This window comes from Lissotriton vulgaris, chromosome 11, assembly GCF_964263255.1.
Source record: "Lissotriton vulgaris chromosome 11, aLisVul1.2, whole genome shotgun sequence".
NCBI lineage: Eukaryota > Metazoa > Chordata > Amphibia > Caudata > Salamandridae > Lissotriton > Lissotriton vulgaris.
Genome location: NC_141699.1, coordinates 100170268 through 100183913, shown reverse-complemented (window position 1 = coordinate 100183913; position 13646 = coordinate 100170268). Strand labels below are relative to the sequence as shown.

At 46.7% G+C, this 13646-nt stretch overlaps 1 protein-coding gene across 2 annotated transcripts in view; it reads right to left on the bottom strand.

Annotated features, from left to right (window-relative positions):
* Positions 1 to 13646, bottom strand: part of MED15 (mediator complex subunit 15) — a 782088-nt gene that overhangs the window by 603294 nt on the left and 165148 nt on the right. For both annotated transcript variants that reach the window (XM_086942779.1, XM_086942780.1), the window contains exon 4: positions 4604 to 4633. In XM_086942779.1, coding sequence (XP_086798905.1) covers positions 4604 to 4633 — 30 coding nt within the window. The remainder of the gene's footprint in view (positions 1 to 4603; positions 4634 to 13646) is intronic.

Genomic DNA, 13646 nt, shown 5'->3' with positions numbered 1-13646 from the left:
CCACGGTCGCCAAGCATTTTGTAAATACCCTCGGCGCCGTGGTGACCCCGAACGGCAGAACCCTGAACTGGTAATGCTGGTCCTGAATCGTGAACCTGAGATACTTCCTGTGGGAAGGATGCAGTGGGATATGAAAATATGCATCTTTCAGATCCAGCGTAGCCAGGAAGTCCCCCTGCTGAAGCAGAGGCAGTACTTGCTGTAACGTGAGCATATGGAAGTGCTCCGAGAGAATGTACCAGTTGAGGGGCCTTAGGTCCAGGATGGGCCTGAGGGATCCGTCCTTTTTGGGGATTAGAAAATACAGGGAGTAAACCCCTGTTCCCCTTTCCTGTAATGGGACGGGCTCTATTGCCCCTTTTTGCAGCATGACAAGGACTTCCTGCTGCAACAAGGTCAAGTGCTCGCCGGACATAGGACGGCTTCTTGGGGGTATGTTTGGTGGAATGGAAGTAAGTTCCAGACAGTAACCGTACTGGATAAGAGACTTGACCCACCTGTCCGTGGTGATGGATTTCCACGCGGGCAGGAACTGCTGGAGTCTCCCCCCGACCGGTGTTGTATGGTCGGGGGCAGTGACAAGACGTCACTGTTTGTTGGTGGTGGTGGACCTGGAGCTGTTGTTTCCACGTCCCCTGCCCTTGATGTTATTGCCTCTGTAGCCACCTCTACCCTTGTTGTTGTATGAGGGTTGGGTGTTACTTTTGTAATACTGATTGGACTGCGATGCCTGACCCCTCGAGGTGCCTCTGGAGTTGGAGCGACGAAAGGAACCGCTCCGAAACTGCTGGGACTGGAGGGCCCCCATCGACTTGGCAGTGTCCGTATCTTTTTTCATCTTTTCCAGCGTGGCATCCACTTCAGGGCCAAATAGGTGGTCAGGATTAACAGTTTGGTTCAGTATTGTTGTCTGAATATCGGGCTTGAACCCAGAAATTCTCAGCCAAGCATGCCGTCTAAGCAACACACTGGTGTTGATTGCCCTGGAGGCTGTATCGGCCACATCCAGCGCACATTTTATGGATGCGTTTGTGATGAGCTTTCCTTCCTGAATCAGCATTTCTCCTGCCTCCTTGTATTGGTCAGGCAGGTGTTGCAGTAGTGTTTCTAAGGTGTCATAATGAGCCCTATCATAGCGTGCAAGTAGGGCCTGTGTGTTTGAGATTCTCCAAATGTTTGCTGCCTGTGCAGCAATAAGTTTCCCTGAGGCTTCAAAGATTTTGGACTCTTTGTCTGGGGGAGGAGCGTCACCAGTGGTCTGCGAGTTCGCCCTCTTCCGAGCGTTGGATACAACCAACGAGTCCAGCGGCAAGTGTCCCTTGATGTATGTAGGATCCGAGGGCGCTGCCTTATATTTTCTGTCAATGCGAGGGTTGATGACCCGCGCCCGGGTGGGCTCCCTGAAGACCTCCGTTGCGTGCTTCAGCACCCCCTTAAGCATCGGCAGAGTCTTGACTGACTTTTCGGCTACTGAAAAGGTGTCAAATAAAAAGTCCACATCCACCGGGTCTGAGTGGAGCTCGACGTCGTGGTTAGCCGCAGCTCTCTCAAGGAGAGCGTTGAAAGCCGCTGAGTCCTCTGTCGGTGATGTCTTTGCCGCAAATAGCTGCGGGTCCTGACCCGATTGCGGGTCGTCTGGGTCGGCTCCGGCAGACCAAGGAGCATGTTCCTCCTCCGGATCCGAGTACGCCGGATAGTTGTACTCGTCGTACTCTTCACCGTCACCTTCACCTGCATTATAACCAGTAGGAGACCGTTCCCCATGCGCGGGAGACGAAGGCTCCATAGGGTCCGAAGCACCCGCCGAGTCCTTTTTGTTCTTAAGAGGAATCCGAAAATGCTCTAGCACCGGTTCCGCGGTGATTTTCCTCTTGAGGAGGGACAATTTCCCAGTATTGGCGTCGATGATGACCTCTCGGCGCTCTTCCTCTCCGAGTGTCTGGAGCCGAGGCTTCGACACCCCTGACGCCGCCTTGGACGTTGATGAGTCTTTTGAGGGCACATCCGCCCCCTGCTTCGGAGCGAATGCCTTCGGCGCCGACTTCGGCGGCAGGGTGTAGCGAATAGGCGTCTGTGCCTTCACCGGCTTCGATGCGGGCTTTGGCTTAACTCCCTCCTGCTCGAGAACCTCAGTACTTCGAATCCGTTGGAGGGATTCTACTACCTTCCTCGCTAGCGTCGGAGAGGGCTTGACCGGCTTGTGCGCTCCCCCCGAGTCTGAAGTCGAGCCTGCCGGAGGCAGCGTCTTCGAAGTCGACACCATGCCATCCTTGGTTCTCACGTTCGGAGCCGGCACGGCCGGAGCCGAGGAATCGCTGTGGCGCTTCTTCTGAGTCTTTTTCGGGTCGTCGACCCCCACCGTCTTCGGCGCCGACGCAGCCGCGTCGGACACCTTTGCCTTCGGCATCGACCCCGAGGCCCTGGGGTCGGCCATCTTGGCGTGGCTCTTCAAGTCGGCCATCTTGATCTTCTTAGGTGTTGACACCTCCAGAGCCTTCTGCACCATCAATGGAGCTTTCACTTTCGGTTTCGAAACCGACTGCGTGGATCCCGATGGCTTCGCTTTCGTTTCCTTCAACGGGAGTGGCCCCTCCGAAATGTCCGTGGCCGGGCCGAGAGGCGGGGCTGCTGGACTAGTAACGAGGTCTTGGGTAAGGCCCGAAGGCGATCCCTCGACCTGGGCCGTGTGTTGGGGATTGACCCCTGAGTCAGTTTGGGGATGCTCTTCCTCCGAGCTATCCCCCACGGTGGCAATGGCCTCATCGTCGTCCCCTACCTCGTCGCCGGCTTCATAAAAGTCTTCATCTTCAGCGTCGCCGGGTTCCTCCCCCTCCGACGCAGGGTTAGAGTCCGAAACCTCCAAACCTTCGAAGATGTTGTCCGGCAGGGTCGCAGGGGGTTCTGCCAACTGGGCCTGGAGCCGAGCAGCGCGACGCTGCTTTAGGGTCTTCTTGCACCGGAACTTTGAACAGGCCATACACCTGGCCTCGTCATGTTTCGGTGATAAACACTTGTTGCACACAGGGTGCACGTCGAGGTGTGAATATTTGGAATTGCACACCGGGCACTTCTTGAACGGAGTCCGTTCCATGATAGGAACTTCGAGCGTCGAGTAGGCCCGTCCGCGCCAAGAGCACGCGGAGGGGCAGGGAGTGTTCGGAGCTGACAATAAGATAACCCGAACGAAACAATACCGACGCCCAGCCTAAAGACCTTTTGGTCTCGAGTAGAAACGTAAAACTACTATCGGTTCCGACAGAGGGAACCGAAACACATCCGAACCCAATGGCGGAAAAAAACAATCTGGGGATGGAGGCGATGCCCATGCGCACTGTAGTCCAGGGGAGGAGCCACCTATCTCGTGATACTTCGAAGACTCTTCCAGGACAACAATGTGCAATCATCCGGACCCAACACTAGGCGGCGATCTATGCACAGATATGAATTCAGCAGCCCACATGCCTCGAACACTGCAGTTCGGTTGCCACCTAATAGCACTGCTGTACAGGGAGATTTGTGCTGAAGCAGCTGGGAAACCGCCCCAGGCTTGCACATCATTAGACACCCTATTGGACTAAAGGAACTGGACGTGAGTTAGCGAACTAACCAATTCAGTCTCGTGTAACGCCTGCTTTAAGCGGATATACTACAACTTCCTTCATAGGACTTGCCTTAATCCTAAGGACATGTGTAGCATTACACCGACCCACACGGATAGTTGTCCTCGTAACAGCCCCAGTGGGGCAGACTTTCTGCATTTAGCATGGCAATGCGGTCTGGTTCAAAACTGAATACAGGTTATCGCTGACATAACAAGGACCACATATTTGAACATAGTCCTTTTCCCTCCACGATTTGAAAGCAGTGGGAGAGTGGGAGTTACCAAGGTTCTCTAGGGATACACATGTACACACATCAAGTAAATATCTTCCGATCAAGGATTTTATATGGATAAGCGGATTTTGGGGCTCTAACACTAACAAGTGTTTGCAAAACCTGTGAGACAGTCGTCAAACCCATATACCAGATTATCAAACAGGAAGATTTCTAACACGTACCAATACCTGATTGTAAATGTTCAGAGCATGCCTTGTGGACACAAAAGAGTTGATTCTTCAACACTGATCAAATGAAAAATTATAGAAAAAAGAAAGGGTTTTATGGGAGCAACCAATCTAGGAGAGCAAAGGTAAGGCAAGAGTAGATAGGGAAACTGAGATGCAAAATCGACTAACAGAACTGTCCATTTTTAAAAACACCAGGCATATAACGCTGCCTCAGGCGTAAAAATTACAGCAATTATGAGAATTATTACAATGAACATAAAGGGTATCCCATACGTCTCTAAGTAAACAGACTACAAACATTAAATACACATCACCATCAAGACCAGAGGAAAACAGAATGATAAAAAAGTGAACAAAATATATTCGTAACAGGAGAAAGGTGTCGCAGTAGTCACATCTGCACTATGTATGGACACAAATGTCAAATACATATATAAAAAATCAAATTGCTTTTTTAAAGCATAATGATGACAATGAACACAAACACTGCCATCTAAACTCATGATAGGAAATTTGACTATAACACCAACACTTACCACCAACTGATGCCTGTGACTTCTTGTTGTCTGTAATATAAACACATACACATCAGAAAGTGACATTGTCATTTGAGATGCAAATATAAAGCAGAGCAAAAAGTGAAAGTATTTTTTGGAAAGCCTAATAAAGGACCATAAACACCAAGTCCAACTCTTAATTCCTGCAACCTATGCAATTTATTTAAAAAAATGTAAACTCCAGATCCCATCAATTCTTGGGACTTCGTTTACCACAGTATAACTGAATGCTCTCTGGAACACATCTAGGAAGTGGTGGAGATGGGGGATGGCAGAAGTATGAAATCTTAAACAGAGGAAACCCACGAAATTCTCAACTGTTGGAAAATGGGGGCTGGCGAATTGTCATTCCTGTTCCTCTCAATTGAATTTATATAGCGCACACTACCACTGACTAGGCGCCAAATCGCTTTAATGCGGGCAGCATGCTGTTCCAGAACCCAAGGTTAATGGTTAGTTCAGTGTTATTGGTTACTGTTATGTCAAAATCAAAAGGACTGGCTATTTTGTGGGGGGTGAAGACTCAATGAAGTACGCGTGCTGGCAAACCCATTGGTTTGTTCATGAGGCCCTCACCCACCAACCTAGTTGGTGGCATGCTTCATCATCGGGCCCACCACAGTGACACCGAGTGTGTCCCGGGTATGCTTCGACGCCAGTTTACTGCAGAGCTGGTATGTTCGCTGAGTGTGCAGTGTAGCGAGTGAGAAAGTGAAGGTTAAAAAGCTATACAGTGGGTCCCAGTACCGGAGGGTAAATAGATTAACTTTAATTACTGGGCCCCTGTTAGCTACTAAAAAGGCAAATGGACGTGTTGGGAGTGCGAATTATGACCTCCTGCGTCCTGTGTGGTCCACATGTTTCAGCCAGGCCTTTTTTAATTTAAAACTGACTTTCCTCAGGACCAAGTGAGTATGTGAAAAAGGTGCAGGTAAATAAATACAAATACTAAATTATAGTGATTGTGTATTTTTGCTATGTGTCACACTCCCTAAGGTGCGTTATATGTTAGAGGGGGATTCCCTCTTGCTTTAACAGGCTATTTGCTGTAAAAATCTTCCTTGGGTCACCTGGAAGAGGACGACAGGTCCAAGGAGGATCTAGACCGGCAATTCCGGTCTCTTTCTCTGCCAGGTGACCCAAGGAAGCTTTTTACAGCAAACAGCCTGTTAAAGCAAGAGGGAATCCCCCTCTAACATATAACACACCTTAGGGAGTGTGACACACAGCAAAATAACACAATCACTATAATTTAGTATTTGTATTTATTTACCTGCACCTTTTTCACATACTCACTTGGTCCTGAGGAAAGCCAGTTTTAAATTAAAAAAGGCCTGGCTGAAACATGTAGACCACACAGGACGCAGGAGGTCATAATTCGCACTCCAAAACATCCATTTGCCTTTTTAGTAGCTAACAGGGGCCCAGTAATTAAAGTTTATCCATTTACCCTCGGGTACTGGGACCCACTGTATAGCCTTTTAACCTTCACTTTCTCACTCACTACACTGCACACTCAGCGAACATACCAGCTCCGCAGTAAACTGGCGTCGAAGCACACCCGGGACACACTCAGTGTCACTGTGGTGGGCCCGATGATGAAGCATGCCACCAACTAGGTTGGTGGGTGAGGGCTTCGTGAACCAATGGGTTTGCCAGCACGCGTACTTCATTGAGTCTCCCCTCTCCCGCCCCCCCCCCCAAAAAAATAGCCAGTCTTATTGATTTTGACATATAATCCTGGGGATTCGGACTAGCTTACCTAGTCCTCACTCTGTCCTTTGATTTGGCGATTGGTTACTGTTAGTCACTGGGATTAGTCTTGTGTGCTTGAATAAAATATTTAATGCAGTAATTTCAGTTCCTATGGTGGACTAAAGTAATAGTCGTTTGTTGTAATAATTTGGGGGCTGTGAGCTCAAGGACATGATTGGTGGGATTAATACAGGAGTTTGGGGAAACTAGCTACCGTTCGGTTGCAAAGGAACGACTTTCAGGGGAAAGAGGACTGATTGACATCTTCTAAATGAGTTGTGTCACAGTAGATTATGCTCAGAGAGAGGAGGCATGCAGAGGGGGGAGGGGAAGGTTTAATTAAAGGACAGTTATTTAATGCCAGATTCAAGGAATGTAGTGAATATTTCGGAAACAGTATGCAGTTGAGGTTGCAAGAATGTAGAAACAAACCACATAATTTACTCCTGAAGACCATGCTATATGAGGAACTGTAATAGGTACTAGAATCAGGTAAACAATCTCTCAATTGCTCAACTATGGCTAGAGCATGGATCCAGCCAGGTCAGTTGATCAGCTCAAGGGTTGAGAGTGAAAATATAATTGCTGGGCGCATATGTGTCAAGTAAATACATGTGAAATAAAGGACACATTGAAAAAGATTCTGCCTTTATACTCGGGTTTAACTCTAAGAATTAATTATGAAGCAGGGTGGGATACATTTAAATGCCTCTGGGTTGCTCTGGCACTAGAAGGGAAAGTGAGGACAGCTTCCCAAACTGTGGAAGTGTATAACCTGCATTCTAGAGGCTTGAGGGCACAGGATGCAAACATTGGTGTGAGTGAAGAGCTAGTAAAAGGGCTCTCTTTACATATTCAATTAACACTTTTGTTAGCAAATGGCTGCTGATTGGACTTCCTGAAGCACTGCCCTTGTTAGGCCATGGATAGATGGGGCTTGCGCTGTCTCTTCGAGACATGTTGTATATACTTTGTGGGACCAAAGTCTTCCTATTTGCTGGCTCCATCGTCGCTCACCTATTCTTTCTCCCGATTTGTTCATGGCACGCATTTGTCATGCCTCTTCTTGAGATTAGCCCATTCCGAGAGCAGGGACCAAGTAACACTAACGCACACACTAACACACACACACCACCATTTTAACATCAATTTGGGAACTAATTTCTTCGCTTTTTAAGGGCTGTCCTCAGGAGCGCATGTGTTTTCAATAGCTCGGTGGGCAGTTTCAGTAAACTGGGCTATAAATCATGTTAACTTGTCCCCTTTCCCTGCTCCTGGTTATAGTGTCCGTCCCCTTGCTCTTGCTCTCTCATCACTGCCACACTGTTGTACTGCTTGCCTCTCCTTTCTAGCCAAAGGGATGGCCAAGCTCTTCTCCTGTATGAGCTGGTTGTGTCCCTCCTGCTCTCCTCCCTGAGCTGGGAAAGCTGCTGCCCTCCTCCCACGGCACAAGAACAGGACCCCTCCAGCGTCATGCTCACTTTAAACCACTTGGTGTGTGTTTTCAGCATTTATCATTTCACACTGGATAGGCCCCATGGCCAGGCACGAATGGGAGTAGTTACAGGGGGTGGAGCTGATCGAACAGATCAGCGACATCAGAGTTCAGAATCTGCAAAGTAAAGGAAAAAGGATAATGTTACTTACCCAGTAAGTATCTGTTCTTGGCACGTACAGCTGAAGATTCACATGCTTTGTATACTCCTGCCATTTAGTGTTGGGTCCAGATGTTGTTTTTCTTCGAAGAAGTCTTTCCTAGTCATGAGGTAAGGTGACTCCTCCTTTCGGTGAAAGTGGGCATGTACATTGATTCCAATGTTAGATTGTTTTCCCACAACAGGGTGAAAACAGGGTTTAAATCTAGAGTAGACATAAAATCTGCTGTCGGTAAAAGTGATGTACCTGTTGAAGGGTCACCATGTGAAAGTGTTCTGACAGCATATAATGGTTTAACTCTCCGAGATACAGAATAGGTCTTAGGGATGAGTCCTTTTTGGGGATGAGAAAATACAAAGAGTAAACCCCTGAGCTGCATACTGTGGCAGAACTGGCTCTATCGCTCGTTTCAGTAAGAGAGACTGCACTTCCTGTTCAAGAAATTGTAGGATGTTCTGGAGACAATTTGTGAGATCGAGGTGGAATGTTTGGAGGATTGCTGGTAAGCACCAGGCAATAGCCATGCTGGATAATTCTTTATCACCCATTTGTGTGTTATACATTGCCAAATAGGCAGAAACTGATGAAGTCTTTCCCCGGCAGATGAGGTATAGCCGTGGAGAAGCGTGGGCAAGTCCTTACTTATTAGGTGTTGGGGAGTTACGGGGTGCAATGCCCTTACCCCTACCTTTAAAGTTGTTCCCTCTATAGTCTCTTCGCTGATCCAAAGCGGTTAGGCCTGAAGGCCGTCCACGAAGCTTTCTGAACTAAAAACAGATTTTGTTGCCCGAAACGGTACGCGGAGAAGTGGGAAACATGTACAAAACCATACCGTCGAGGGTAGGGAGGATTGTGTGTCGAGGGGAACCGGAAGAGCAGTTTTGAACTGGAGCACCGTAATATGTCATAACCTGATGGCGGAAAAAAACAATCTAAAAATGGAGTCGATGACCACACACACTATCACCGAAAGAAGGAGTCACCTTACCTCGTGACTAGGAAAGACTTCTTCGAAGAAAAACAACTTGAAAACATCCAGACCCAACACTAGATGGCACGAGTATACAAAGCATGTGTATCTACAGCGCACATGCCTCAAACACATGTTTTCTCCACAACCAGTTTCTCATTCCTCCTCTTCTGTTCTGTTATGTGGGTTGTGCTGCTCCAGTAAAAGATAGCTGTGGTTGCATTCACAGAGTACAGAAGATCATATCAGTCTGATTGCAGAAAAGGTCATTTTTTTTCGCTTTGTTACTGATAATGCTTGTTTCCCCCAAAGCACGCAACGGCGCACGTGTGGGTTGCATTGCATTAGTGTGTCTGTGTTTATTTAAAAAAACTGCAAAAAACACAGTTGATGGACAGAATGTAGAACAATGTCATACATTCACCCCAGTACAAGGATCTGGGCCTAAATCCATCGTTTTTTTGCACTCCACACCACCCTGGGTTAGAAACTGGCTATATGCAAATCAGCTCTGACCCTGTGCCTCATGGGAACAGTCCAGAACCGAACTACCAAGCCATGTCTTTCCCAGACCGGAATCAAGCATCCAAGGACCGGTTTCTGGCTATCAGCCTTCATTCAGCCTGGATAGCTTGACTCCAGTGGTGTGGAGAGCCTGGGAATCACGTCTGAGTATACCCAGCACACTTGGGGTGAAAATTTCAAAAAACACAGATGGACAGAATGTAGAACAATGTCATACATTCACCCCAGTACAAGGACATTGTTCTACATTCTGTCCATCAACTGTGTTTTTTGCAATTTGTGTTTATTTTAGGGCATCCCTGCATCCATCAAGCTATAGGATTTCATAGCAATGGGAAGATGTTGGAGGGCGTGGTCTTGGCACCAGATGTTATCTGTGCATCTTTTCTGTGGTATTGCTTCTGCCACCACGTTGCACAGTTTATGTGGGCTGCTTCAAGCAGTGTGTGATTGATATTAGTCCGTGCCACTCACAGAGGCTGCAGGGCAGAGAACTGCAAATGGCAAAACAAGAGCGTGTATTGGTCTTAATATGCCTTTGGCCCACTCTGGCAGTCCTGGTGTGTGAGTGAGTGTAGCTAATCAGCACTCTCAGAAGCTCAAGAGTTTTAGCGCAAGCAGGCTCAGCTGGCTGGTCCTCCCCTCACATTAATTGATACGCTATTCAACTTGAGTCAATCCAACCTTGCGACTGATCAGATCATATTGTCTCCTTCCTTATCAATGAAAATATTAAATTTAACCCAGTTCAACCCTCTAAGCCCAAAGTTTGGAAAAGAGAGACATGAAGAAACTCAACCCAAACTCCTTACCGCCTAACAGCTGCAATCTCCTACTTCCTCATTCCGGCGCTACGGACGTTCAACTCCTGACTGACAACTATCTCAATGCTATGTCCACAATAATCAATGAGGCAGCACCCATGCAACTGAAAAGAATTTCGTCCAAGATCTCCAACCCATGGTATGATGGGAGCCTCAATGATGATGAACGGGCCATGCGAATGGCAGAGTTCACCTGGAGGTCAGCCCCCTCTGCACTGCACCTAAAAACCCTGAAGAAACAGAGAAACGCCTACTTCAGGAAAATAAAACGCTCAAAAAGATTTCTTCAGCCTCCAGCTCGCCCAAGCAAAAAACCGCTCAAGAAAATTGTTTGAGCTAATCAGAACACAATCCAAAGAACAACCCAAGACACTCAGCACCATGGGCGTTACACCTTCTTGTGAAGACTTCTCTACTTTCTTTAACCAAAAAACCGACAACATAAGAAGCGATCTCAATGACGCAATCCTTTACTCCAACCCCCAACACACAGCAGCGTCTGAACCATAGAACAATGCTACATGGTCATCCTTTGGCACCTACTCCGAAGAAGAAATTGGCAGATTGCTCAGCACCCTGAAACCATCCATTCACCTCACTGACCCCCTTCCTGCTAACGCTGTAAAAGACTTTACCCCTTTGCTCCTCCCACTCTGGACTAAGATTATCAATAGCTCTCTTCAACAAGGATCCATCCTTAACGCCCTCAAAGTCGGACAAGTCACACCGCTACTAAAAAAAACAGCAGACCCCACTGATCTAAACAATTACCGCCCTATTACAAATATTCCCACTCTCGCTAAACTGTTGGAAAAATGCGTACAGCTACAACTGACTAAACACATAGATAAGTTTGATCTCCTCAACGCTCATCAATCAGGCTTCCGAGCAGGGCACAGTACCGAAACTGCCATGACTCACATAGTTGACGACGCCCTCCAAATCCTAGACCAAAACGATACCTACCTCCTCATCCTTCTTGATCTCTCCTCAGCATTCGACACAGTTAAACATGAGAACCTACTCTAACTATTAAACACAAGAATGGGCATATCTGGGACTGTTCTCAAGTGGTTCACCTCCTTTCTACACAACCGGTCACAAAGATTCAAAAGCAACAACCTGATGTCCTCTCCGGTACCTGTATCGCTAGGCGTCCCTCAAGGATCCTCCCTCTCCCCCAATACTGTTCAACCTAGTTATGGAACCTCTCACTACTTTACTACAAACATCCAATGTTCACTTTCACATGTATGCCGACGACACCCAACTTTATCTCAAAATACAATCTCCCAAGGACATCATGCTTCTGAACACCACGATCAGAAACACCCAATCCTGGCTTGCCGAGAATCACCTCAAACTCAATGCGCTGAAGACTGAGTTCCTCCTGATCTCACCTCCCGCAAAAATCTCTACGGCTCAAACATGGCTTAAGCACTTAACGGCTCTAAATGTACAACCTACCATAGTAGACTCAGCAAAATCTTTAGGCATAACACTTGACGCCAATCTCAACATGCAGCAGCACATCAGCAAGGCAACCAAAGGAGCGAACTTCCAAATCAATACCTTGAGAAAACTTAAACCCTTCCTTCCAGCCAAAGACTTCCAAACTGCAGTACAATCTATAGTCATCCCGCACAGAGAATACGGTGGCACCGCCCTCTGCGGGCTCCCCCTAACTACAACGGCACCCCTAAGAGCGTCCTTTAACGCTGCAGCGAGACTCATCACTGGCTCAAAAAAACACTCGCATATTTCCCCTGACTTTAAATCCCTGAACAGGCTACCTTTTGAAGCCAGAATACATCTGAAAATCGCCTGCATGACGCACAAGGTTATACACATGAACTCACCCACCTACCTCACTCAAAAGCTGACAATTTCTGGTGGCTCTAGAACTACTAGAAGCACAAACAATCTTCTGCTGAAGCCTTGAAGATTTCGGAAAGAAAAAACCTATAAACGCTCCTTTTCAGGAATGGCCCCCAGGATCTGGAACTCACTCCCTCCTGAAACCAGGCTCATCTCCTCCAACAAACTTTTTAAGAAAGAAGTAAAAGCGATCCTCATGGCTAAATACACATGATCTATTCTGTATTTCTCATGAATCCGCTCTGTACTACCTGCCTGACCCCTTGGTCTATTTGTATTACTTGTATTATCGACTTATTTGATTGTATACGTTCCCTCTTTGTATATTTTTATATTGTTGACGCACCTGTCTGACTTTGCACACTCTACCTACACCACCTCAACTATCCCTCCTCTTGTACTACTGATGCACCTGTGTGACTAGTCACCCTGCACACACCTACCTCAACTATGCCTACCTTTATGCTATCTCCAAAAGCATTTTAAGCACGCTTAAACAAGTATATGTTCCTTATTTTTGTACTTTTATACTATTGGCGCAACTGTTTGACTATGCACCTTGTACCGACACTACCTCACCTGTAACCTACCTCTTGTATTTTGACCTACCTATGTAACTATGCACCTTGTACCTAACTACCTCAACTAGTACACTTGTAAAGCGCTCTGATATCTGCAAAGATCTTGTTCGCGCTATATAAAACTTTCAAAATAAAATAAAATAAATAAAATACAGAAGAGAAGTGTTGGGGTTTGAACTGCCTCTCAATCCAAATCACCCATTCAGAACATCTTTGGCATGCCACAGATGACGTCAAATGCCATCAGCTTGCATTTTGCTTCACTTTGTTTCAAACAGAAGAGATAAATTAGCAGCTAATAGATGTAGGGTGTCCAGATAACTCCATATCAGAAGAACATCTATTTTCCATTCTTAGACTTTGAATTTTATTCTGGGCATACTCTTGGTTTATTTTATTTGAGCTCATTGAACCAGTCAGTACATGTGACAACAATAATATTTAAAAGCAAAGTTCAGAAATGTAACATTGGTGGCCTGGTGATGTGGATGCATCTGGTCATCCTAACTATTTGTGAAGAGACTTCCATCTTTCCACAATCTAATTCAAGCTGTGACATATTTAGCCAGTCTTCAATTTTTGCCAATAGTTACTGTATTCTGGGACTTCCAGGTTTTCTATAAAACCGTATACGACTTCAACACCCCAGCATTTAGATTGCCGATTACTGAGGCCCCAGTTAGGATTGACCCGTAAAAGGGTTCACTATTTATTACATCCTAATGTCCATTTATCAGGTGCAAAAAATGGCACCCAATTATGAGAAATGCCCAAAGAATGCAGCCTAATATTTGGATTTTGGTGCTCACCAAACCACGATGTCTTATTTTCTG